Source organism: Entamoeba dispar, genomic scaffold (assembly GCF_000209125.1).
Source record: "Entamoeba dispar SAW760 scf_1105229464025 genomic scaffold, whole genome shotgun sequence".
Taxonomy (NCBI): Eukaryota; Evosea; order Mastigamoebida; family Endamoebidae; genus Entamoeba; species Entamoeba dispar.
Window position 1 is genome coordinate 436 of NW_001855986.1, and position 10,642 is coordinate 11,077.

The 10,642-nt window shown below is 20.5% G+C and overlaps 3 protein-coding genes across 3 annotated transcripts in view, besides 26 other annotated features; 2 read left to right on the forward strand and 1 right to left on the reverse strand.

Annotated features, from left to right (window-relative positions):
- Positions 1–27: part of a microsatellite that runs on past the window's edge.
- Positions 28–137: 110 nt separating this feature from the next.
- Positions 138–170: a sequence feature (AT_rich).
- A 164-nt stretch (positions 171–334) lies between these two features.
- Positions 335–514: a microsatellite.
- Positions 451–547: a microsatellite.
- A 14-nt stretch (positions 548–561) lies between these two features.
- Positions 562–673: a sequence feature (AT_rich).
- Positions 674–776: 103 nt separating this feature from the next.
- Positions 777–841: a sequence feature (AT_rich).
- Positions 842–1,001: 160 nt separating this feature from the next.
- Positions 1,002–1,043: a sequence feature (AT_rich).
- Positions 1,044–1,180: 137 nt separating this feature from the next.
- Positions 1,181–1,244: a sequence feature (AT_rich).
- Positions 1,245–1,389: a microsatellite.
- Positions 1,363–1,514: a microsatellite.
- Positions 1,515–1,688: 174 nt separating this feature from the next.
- Positions 1,689–1,714: a sequence feature (AT_rich).
- A 100-nt stretch (positions 1,715–1,814) lies between these two features.
- Positions 1,815–1,863: a sequence feature (AT_rich).
- A 161-nt stretch (positions 1,864–2,024) lies between these two features.
- Positions 2,025–2,069: a sequence feature (AT_rich).
- A 383-nt stretch (positions 2,070–2,452) lies between these two features.
- Positions 2,453–2,566: a microsatellite.
- Positions 2,567–2,786: 220 nt separating this feature from the next.
- On the reverse strand, positions 2,787–3,568 carry EDI_182930 (uncharacterized protein; the record flags this gene model as incomplete). Its single annotated transcript, XM_001741741.1, has 4 exons — positions 2,787–3,006; positions 3,073–3,126; positions 3,441–3,488; positions 3,525–3,568. The coding sequence occupies 4 exons, from the start codon at positions 3,566–3,568 to the stop codon at positions 2,787–2,789; spliced, it is 366 nt and encodes a 121-aa protein (XP_001741793.1).
- Positions 2,829–2,956: a microsatellite.
- Positions 3,232–3,275: a sequence feature (AT_rich).
- A 463-nt stretch (positions 3,569–4,031) lies between the features above and the next one.
- Positions 4,032–4,156: a sequence feature (AT_rich).
- A 63-nt stretch (positions 4,157–4,219) lies between these two features.
- Positions 4,220–4,255: a microsatellite.
- A 1-nt stretch (position 4,256) lies between these two features.
- Positions 4,257–4,280: a sequence feature (AT_rich).
- A 309-nt stretch (positions 4,281–4,589) lies between these two features.
- Positions 4,590–4,741: a sequence feature (AT_rich).
- Positions 4,742–4,743: 2 nt separating this feature from the next.
- On the forward strand, positions 4,744–9,645 carry EDI_182940 (uncharacterized protein; the record flags this gene model as incomplete). Its single annotated transcript, XM_001741742.1, has 1 exon — positions 4,744–9,645. One exon carries the CDS (start codon positions 4,744–4,746, stop codon positions 9,643–9,645), a length of 4,902 nt encoding a protein of 1,633 aa, XP_001741794.1.
- Positions 9,646–9,697: 52 nt separating this feature from the next.
- Positions 9,698–9,767: a microsatellite.
- Positions 9,768–9,775: 8 nt separating this feature from the next.
- Positions 9,776–10,186: a repeat region.
- Positions 10,180–10,351: a repeat region.
- Positions 10,352–10,372: 21 nt separating this feature from the next.
- Positions 10,373–10,515: a microsatellite.
- Positions 10,446–10,537: a microsatellite.
- Positions 10,538–10,552: 15 nt separating this feature from the next.
- Positions 10,553–10,629: a microsatellite.
- EDI_182950 (uncharacterized protein) overlaps positions 10,559–10,642 on the forward strand; it is a gene marked incomplete at both ends in the record, with an annotated part of 2,045 nt that continues 1,961 nt past the window's right edge. Inside the window, one exon of the mRNA XM_001741743.1 lies at positions 10,559–10,598. Coding sequence (XP_001741795.1) covers positions 10,559–10,598 — 40 coding nt within the window. The remainder of the gene's footprint in view (positions 10,599–10,642) is intronic.

The following is a 10,642-nucleotide window of genomic DNA, read 5'->3' on the forward strand; positions in this document are numbered from 1 at the left end:
ACATAATAATAACATAATAATAAAAATGTATACATACATTGAATCAAATATCATTTCTGAAACATTTATAATTCAGAACAATTTATCATAAAATGATATAAAATATAAACAAACATAAATGAATATAGAATGTGTACTTAATTTACATTTTTATTTTTTTATTTTTTTTAGGAGCAAAATAATAAAAACTATTATTTTATTGATTCAAAATATTTTGCTCTTTTCTTTTTTGTGGTTTTTTATTTAGATTCATTATTTCTTTGCTTATTTTGGTTCCCTACCAGAAACAGATATTCAAGAATATATAAGAAATGAATTTCAATAGTATAAAATGTATAAAGAATAGTAAAGATCAATGAAAAAGTAAAAAAAAAAGAGAAATAGAAATAAATAACGAAGAAAACATCAATAGAAAACATAGAATATCAACACAGAATAAAATTACAGTTAAAATAAGAAAATAAGAGATAAATAAAAAAGTAAATAAAAGAAATAGTATAATCAACAACAAGAAGTACATTCAGAAATAAAATAAATATAATTAAATTCAAATGTTATTTGTAATTTAAAAATATGTTTATTATTTTTATTACTTATTTTGTATTATTTAATGTTAAATTTAAAATCATTTTGAATTTAATGTTAGTGTTATTTATTCATTTAATTTAATAATGAATGATTTGATTAATCATCCTCTTATAAATTGTTTGTTAAATACAATTGTAAAAGATAGACAATGTTAAAGTGAATTAAAAAGAATGATAGAAGAAGAATGGAAAATATAAATGTTAATTATTATTTATTTATTATTGCACAATTAACTTTAATAATTATTATAAATGTTTTGAATCATTCATTAGAATGAGAATTATATTAAATTATATTCTCAAAAATGATAAAATACAAAACAATGAATAAAATGATTTCAATGAATTATTATAGATGCATTATTTTCATTTGATTTTTCTACTATCTATTTGTTATTTCATTGTTCATATTAGATTAATTATTAACAAATAAAATAATCAATTTATTATTTAAATGAAATGTATTATTTGTAAATCCAAATAATGAAGAATGTACTCATTAATACATCAAATGTTATTTTTTTGAAGAAGATTATTATCAAATTTAATATAACACAAAAACATTTGTATATATTTCTCATTCTTAACATCAGTAATTATACAATAAAACAATTATATTTTAAATGAATATGAAATTACAAATTTATTAGATTATTTAAAACATAAATTATAACAATAAATATAAACAAACATAATGATATATAGATAGAATAATGAAAATATAAATTCAAAGAACAATAATAAATATTTTAAAAGAAATATATGAAGTATGAATTAAAAATAATGAAAAATAATAAAACTACACCTTCAATAATGATAATATTGATAATGAAGCATGTTTATAATTATTAGAAATATGATAGAAATGATAGAAATAACATTAAACATAATAAAAATTAATAGAATAAGAATGTTAATGAATAATAAACAAAGTAATCAATTCAAGTTATTTTTCATCATTCATTTTGAATAATAAAATAATCCAATAAACAATAATAAAACCTATCTTATACCATAAAATTTGTATCTGACAATCACTCAAATATTAATGATATTCATACACACTTATTTTATTGTTTTACAATGAACATAATCAAATACATTTTTAAAATATTATATTAAAATATGTGAAATAGACGATTTGTTTATTTGTTGATTATCTATGTTAGATTAATGGAGTATGTGATTAGTTCATCATGTTATTTCTTAATCACTGGATTAACTATGATTTATTAATGAATACTATATTAACTAATAAACATAAAATATAATATTTCTAATATCCTTGAATGATTTAATGTAATTGTGATAAATGTTTAAAGAGTGTTATTGTTTGTTGAATTTGAATCCAATATTATTCAATCTTTGAACAATAGTTGTTTTGAAAATGTACATGACCACATCTGTTACTACACTATCAACAATCATTGAATTAGGAATTATTTTAAAGAATGTAATTATTAAAATAAATAGTATTTTAATCAACAATTTAGAATATGATTATGATTATGTTGAAGTTCAGAAGTTAAAAAGGAATAAAGTGTTAAAGAAGATGTAATATCATTAGATGGTGTTGTGTTATTGTTAGTTAAAGTGATAATTTCATTGATTTAATGTTTTTGAATACAAAGAAGATAGAAATGATGTGTATGAAGAATGATATAAGGAGAAGATAACAAGAAACAGAAAGAATGTGAATAACAAAAAGGATGAGTAAAATCAAAGGGATATTCAAATGAAGAAGGGTGAGAATAAAAATGATACAAGAAGAAGAAATAAAGAATGTAATTATGATAATGAGCATAACAAATTAAGAGATAAACAAACCATGAAAGATAATGGCAATGTTAAATTGAAAGTGATGTAAAGAAGAGGAAATAAAGGAACAAAGGAAAAGAAGTGAAGAAGAAAGAAGAAATGATGAATGAATAAAATAAAATAAAAAATGAAGAATAAAAAAGAAAAAGAAATAAAGAGAATTCAAACATGTATGAAAATTCTAATTTAGTTTATTCACTTTAATTTGATTGTTCTTCATTCAATCATCTCTATCACTCTATTATTCTCGTTTCGTCATTGCTTCATTAGACTATCCATATTTATCACTGCAACTTCTTTTCTAATCTGTTGAATTGAATTATCATTAAGAAGTGATGATAATCATATTAATCATTAACACACAAATCATTTGTTGACATTCTATTGTTTAATTGTAGAAGATAACATAAGACTAACAATATAAAAGAAATAAAAGAAGAAATAAATAAGGAGAAGATACAAAGACAATAAGAAAAGTGAAGAAAGAAATAAATAAGTTGTATCTGAAATAACAGAGTAATGAAAGTAAAAAAAAAGAAATTGAAAGAAAGTGATAAACCGATAGGGAAGTGAAATTGTAGTTTTCCTATATATTATTATTCTTTTGCATTAGTTTATTTTTATTTCATTAAGGCTTAAAAGTAGAACATTGAGATACCACACAAACCTTAAAATGAAATCAAAAATTAAACACTCAGTTATTTTCTTGTTACAATGTCGTCTTTAGTGATAATTTCTCATTCAAGGTTGATGTTGGTTGTTATTTATTAAGAATTAGTATGAACGAGTGATAAAGGTGTATTATTAATTAGGGGATAGAGTATTGTTTATTTATTATGATGAAATATTATTTATTAATGAAAATTTAAAGTTGAATATGAAATATTATCAACAATTAAAATTGGTTCTACTGGTAGTTGTTGATATTAAAGAAAATGAAACATGTTCATAATGGTGTTGACGTATTTTTATTAAAATAACATTGTAAATAATAACCAATTTCAATACTCATTAATTTTAATTTAAGATTCAAACAAATTAAATGAAACATTTAATTTGAGAATGACCAAAAGAATTTTAATCCTTAGAAATAAAAAAGTATTGATGAAATTAATTTACTTATTTCTCAAATGATGAAGTACTAAGTATAAGTAAATCGTCATTGAATATACTTAATGTCTATTTGATATAGTGTCTATAATTATCGTTAAATAAATAGAATTTCATTTAATCTATTTTACATTCGGTGATTATAAGTAGTGTTACTTTAGAAAGAGATGAAATAGGTAGTTGTGATAATGGAGAAGTGAATAATCAAATGTTTTACAAGTGTTACAAGTTATGACAATAATATTATTCATAAAAATGCATTTGGTCATTGTACTTTTTGATAGTATTGTATTAATTGGTTATTCTATTCAATTACGTTAATCCAGTTTTATTGGTTTATTATCATTTTTATTAATTTCTATTTCATCTTTATTAAACACTAATTTAGATTGAATGTCATTAAAAATGATAGATAGGTTAATATGAATATTATCAATTTCATTTAACGAATATTGATTATTGTATGTCATCTTTAATAGTATAATATGTAAAATAAGAATATAACAAATGATAGCCATTATATTTCATATTTAATAAATCATCATTTATTAATGGTAAATGATAAAATAAAATAAAACATTCGTTTATTAAATTCATTGAATAATTTAATTATTTATTTTTCATTTTAAATGATTTATTATCTTTTTTCTTCTTTTTCAATACACTCAACATTTTAATGAACATATTCATTGAACAATCGGTACAATAAATAAATCAGTAATAAATGAATAAACAAATAACAATTAAATTAATTATAATAAAAATGAGGTGAATTTAATATTTGTATTCTTTCATTCTTTTAGAAAATGAAGACAATTGTATTGGTGAGTGAATAGATGAAGAGAGAATAAATAAAATTAAATAGTGGTTAAATTAATTGAAATATTTCATACTATAAAAAAGATAATATTCCTCCAATAAATAATAAAGAATTACATTTAATTCAAAGCCTCATCTCAGTTCAACGCACATTTGTTCTATCCTATACAAATCACTTGTGACATTCTTTATTTTGATTAACTGCAAGTTATGAAAAAAGAAATAAAAAAAATTAATCGAAAAATAAAAACGAACTAAAAATTATAGTTTTAGATTATAAGAAATAATTTTAAATAATTTTATTATTTGGTTTATTTGAAAAAAAATGAGAAATTAAATAAACATTTAATTAATATTTAGTTTTTAAATAAATCATTGAAACTTAAAAATAATAATTAGTATAAAAAGAATGAGTATGAATAAAGAAGAGGTAAAGATAACTAAATTGGTTATTATAGGAAATAGCAGAGATGGAAAAAGTTCATTAGGTAATTTTATATTAAAGAAAAATGCATTTGTTGTAAGGAGTACAGAAGGGCTTGAAAATAAAGAAATAGTAGGGGAATATGGAGAAGGAGATAGAAGTGATATATTTGTCATTGACACACCAGGAGTTCAAGAATCAGAAGAAATGAATAAAAAATGGATAAACCAAATGATTGATTCTATTAAAAAAGAAAGAGAACTACATGGAATAATAATTGTATTTAATTTTAGTCAAAATAAATTTTCACAAATTAGTAAGGAAATGATTAAGAGGGTTTATAAAGAAATTGAAAATACCGAATTTTGGCAACATTTATGCATCATATGGACAAATTGTTATTACCACATTCCTAAGTTAGTAAAAGAAAGGAAAATAAGTAAGAAAAGAGAAGAGTATCAAAAAGAAATAATGAAACTTGTTATAGAAACAACAGGAAATGAAGAGTCTATTGATTTTCCAATGTATTTTGTTGATTCACAACCAGAAGGAGGAGAAGATAATACTAGATCCGAAGCAGAAATAAAAAAGTTTTTAGAATGGGTTAGAAGCATACCACCAATGAATGTTAAGAATATTAAGAGTAATAAAATGAAATTAGAACAAAATGAAATAATGATAACATCAATGTATTTTAATGATATTAATGACTTTATTAATTTAGAATTAGGTATTAAAAGATTTCAAGGAAATATGGAAAAACTTCATTTTAATCCATTTCCATTAAACTATTATTCAAGAAAATTATTTCCTAATATTGAAACATTTCATATTTATAATAAAAGTGATGAAATATTTAATGATGGAAGAATAAATAAATATGTAATATGGTATCAAGTAGAATATTCAAGATGTCTAAAGGAGAAAGAACAAGGAAATATATGTAAAAATGTGGTATATACAAAGGAAAGTAGAGAGAAATATGGAGATACAATACCACCTGAAGTTACATCAATTGGAGATGAATGTTTTAAGTATTGTTACGATATGAAAGAAATTAATTTACCAACAAGAATTAGTGAAATAGGAAATGAATGTTTTTATAAATGTGGAATAAGAAGTATTAGTATACCAATAACAATTAGTAGAATAGGAAATAACTGTTTCGAAGGATGTAATTCGTTAAGTAAGATCAATATACCAACAACAGTTAAAGAAATAGGAAAAGAATGTTTTGAAGGATGTTTTTCATTGAGTGATATGAGTATAGAAAATATACAATTTGTTAGTGAAGAAAGAATACATATAAATGAACCAGTATTAGTTAGTATTGAAATACCAGATAATTTAGAAAGAGTTAATGGAAGAATTATAGAAAGAAGAAACATTAATGAATTTAATATTCCATCATCAATTAGTAAATTAGGTAATAGATGTTTTGAAGGATATGAATCATTAACAAGAATTGATATACCAACAACAGTTAAAGAAATAGGAAATGAATGTTTTAATGAATGTACATCACTGACATCACTTAATATACCAACAAGTGTTAGTAAAATAGGAGATGAGTGTTTTAGTAGGTGTTATTCATTACAATCAATTAATATACCATCATCAATTAGGGAAATAGGATATAAAATATTTAAAGGATGTTCATCATTAAGACTTATTAATTTAGGTAAAATAAAATTCATCAGTGAAGAAAGAATATTTATGAATGAACCAGTATTAATCAGTATTGAAATACCAGAAAACTTACAAAGAGTCAATAGAAAAAAAATTAAAAAGAATGACATCAATGAATTTATTATTCCATCATCAATCACTAAATTAGGAGATTATTGTTTCGAAGGATGTTCAATGTTGAAGTCAATCAATATACCAACATCAGTTAGGGAAATTGACAGTCATTGTTTTGAAAAGTGTTCATCAATAACAACAATTAATATACCATCAACAATTAAAGAAATAGGAAATTATTGTTTTTATGGATGTTCATCATTAACAACAATTAATATACCATCAACAATTAGTAAAATAGGAGATAAATGTTTTGAAGGATGTTATTCATTAACGTCTATTACTATATCATCATCAATTAATGAATTAAGAAAAGAATATTTATCTCAATACAAATCATTAAAATCTGTCATTATACCAACAAGCATTAATAGAATAGAAGATGAATGTTTTGAAGGATGTAGAATGTTAACATCTATTAATATACCAACAAGTGTTATTAAAATAGGAGATAGATGTTTTAGTGAATGTTCATCAATAACATCTATTAATATACCAAATTCAGTTACTAAATTAGGAGATTATTGTTTTAGTTATTGTTCATCAATAACAACAATTAATATACCATCAACAATTAGTAAAATAGGAAATTATTGTTTTTATGGATGTTTATCATTAACAACAATTAATATACCATCAACAATTAGTAAAATAGGAGATGATTGTTTTTCAGGATGTTCATCAATAACATCTATTAATATACCATCAACAATTAGTAAAATAGGAGATGATTGTTTTTATGGATGTTTATCATTAAAATCAATTAATATACCAAATTCAGTTACTGAATTAGGAGATTATTGTTTTAGTTATTGTTCATCATTATCATCTATTAATATACCAAATTCAGTTACTAAATTAGGAGATTATTGTTTTTATGGATGTTCATTATTAAAATCAATTAATATACCATCAACAATTAGTAAAATAGGAGATTATTGTTTTAGTTATTGTTCATCAATAACAACAATTAATATACCATCAACAATTAGTAAAATAGGAAATGAATGTTTTTATGGATGTTTATCATTAAAATCAATTAATATACCATCAACAATTAGTAAAATAGGAGATGAATGTTTTTATTTATGTTATTCATTACAATCAATTAATATACCATCAACAATTAGTAAATTAGGAAATTATTGTTTTAGTTATTGTTCATCAATAACAACAATTAATATACCATCAACAATTAGTAAAATAGGAAATTATTGTTTTTATAAATGTTCATCAATAACAACAATTAATATACCATCAACAATTAGTAAAATAGGAGATGATTGTTTTTATGGATGTTTATCATTAACAACAATTAATATACCATCAACAATTAGTAAAATAGGAGATGATTGTTTTTATGGATGTTTATCATTAAAATCAATTAATATACCATCAACAATTAGTAAAATAGGAGATGAATGTTTTTATTTATGTTATTCATTACAATCAATTAATATACCATCAACAATTAGTAAATTAGGAAATTATTGTTTTAGTTATTGTTCATCAATAACAACAATTAATATACCATCAACAATTAGTAAAATAGGAAATTATTGTTTTTATAAATGTTCATCAATAACAACAATTAATATACCATCAACAATTAGTAAAATAGGAGATGATTGTTTTTATGGATGTTTATCATTAACAACAATTAATATACCATCAACAATTAGTAAAATAGGAGATGATTGTTTTTATGGATGTTTATCATTAACAACAATTAATATACCATCAACAATTAGTAAAATAGGAGATGATTGTTTTTATGGATGTTCATCAATAACATCTATTAATATACCAAATTCAGTTACTGAATTAGGAGATTATTGTTTTTATGGATGTTCATTATTAAAATCAATTAATATACCATCAACAATTAGTAAAATAGGAAATTATTGTTTTTATGGATGTTCATTACTAACAACAATTGATATACCATCAGGAAAGGGTAAAATAGGAGATGAATGTTTTTGTGGACATTCATCATTAAAATCAATTAATATACCATCAACAATTAGTAAAATAGGAAATTATTGTTTTTCAGGATGTTCATCATTAACAACAATTAATATACCAACAAGTGTTATTGAAATAGGAAATTATTGTTTTAAAGAATGTTCATCATTAACAACAATTAATATACCATCAACAATTAGTAAAATAGGAAATTATTGTTTTTATGGATGTTTATCATTAACAACAATTAATATACCATCAACAATTATTAAAATAGGAGGTGATTGTTTTTATGGATGTTTATCATTAAAATCAATTAATATACCATCAACAATTAGTAAAATAGGAAAAGAATGTTTTTATGGATGTTTATCATTAACAACAATTAATATACCAACAAGTGTTATTGAAATAGGAGATGATTGTTTTTATGGATGTTTATCATTAACATCTATTAATATACCATCAACAATTAGTAAAATAGGAGATGAATGTTTTTATGGATGTTTATCATTAACATCTATTAATATACCATCAAAAATTAGTAAATTAGGAGATAGATGTTTTAGTCGATGTTCAATATTAACATCTATTAATATCCCAACAAGTGTTATTAAAATAGGAAACAAGTGTTTTGAAGGATGCAGAATGTTAACAACAATTACTATATCATCAACAATTAGTAAAATAGGAAATGAATGTTTTTATGAATGTTCATCATTAAAGTCAATGAGTGTAGAAAAGATACAATATATTAGTGAAGAAAGAATATTTATGAATGAACCAGTGTTAATTAGTATTAAAATACCAAAAAACCTAAAAAGAATCAATGAAAAGAATATTGAAAAGAAAGATATTAATGAATTTATTATTCCAATTACAGTAAATAAATTAGGTGATTATTGCTTTTATAAATGTTCATCATTAAAATCAATTAATATACCTTCATCGATTAAAGAAATAGGAAAATATTGTTTTAAAGAATGTTCATCATTAACATCAATTAATATACCATCATCTGTTAGTAAATTTGGATGGGGATGTTTTTATAAATGTGGATGTAAAGAAGAATTAAAGAAAAATAAAAGAATACCAAGAAATTGTTTTGAATGGTGGTGAATGAAATAAAAGGACAATAAATGAAATACAATATAAATTGAAGTAGAAATAAATTATAATTGATTATCATTTATATTATTATTATTCTTTTCTTATTTATTCTTTTTGATATTATTCTTTTTTATTGACTTAAAATATTTATTATTATTTATTGTATATGTTTATTATTTCTTATATCTTCTATTTTATCATATTTATTTATTATCTTTTATATCTTTATTATTATTTTATTATTGTTTATTATTCTTATATTCTATATTTTAACTTATGATTTTCTATTATTAAATATAAATTAAATGAATTTGATATTATAGATAAATAAATATCAATTTTATTAATCTATTTGTATTTATATAATATAAATATCAATAAAATTAAATTATAAGTTAAAATAAATGAAATATGAATATGAATAATATTAATAAGAAATGAAATAATTAAATAATAAGAATATATTTAAAATATAAATATCAAATACATGAATAAAATAAATAATATAAATAATAAAATATAAATCAAAATAAATAAATAAAATAATGAATAATAATCAAATATTAAAACATGAATATATATTTAATCAAATATATAAACATATATTAATTACATATTTTATTAAATTTAATGAAAATTGATTTTAATATATATCATAAATGTATATTAATAATAATATATTCTTATATTAAATTATTGATTTATTTATTAATAAATAAATGAATAGAATTAATATTTATATTATATTTTATATCATAATATGTTGATTAAAAATAATAAGTATTTTATAAATGAATATATTTCATTTAATTATTTTATTATTATTTCTTATTATCGAATTTTATAATTTCTTATTATTTCTTTTTATATTATTATTATTCTCATTTGATGTATTATTATTGAATTAAATCAATAGAATAAAATGATAATGATGAATAATGATAATAAAATGATAATAAATAGTAATAATAGATAATGAAAATCATAAGAATATAAAAGAAAATAT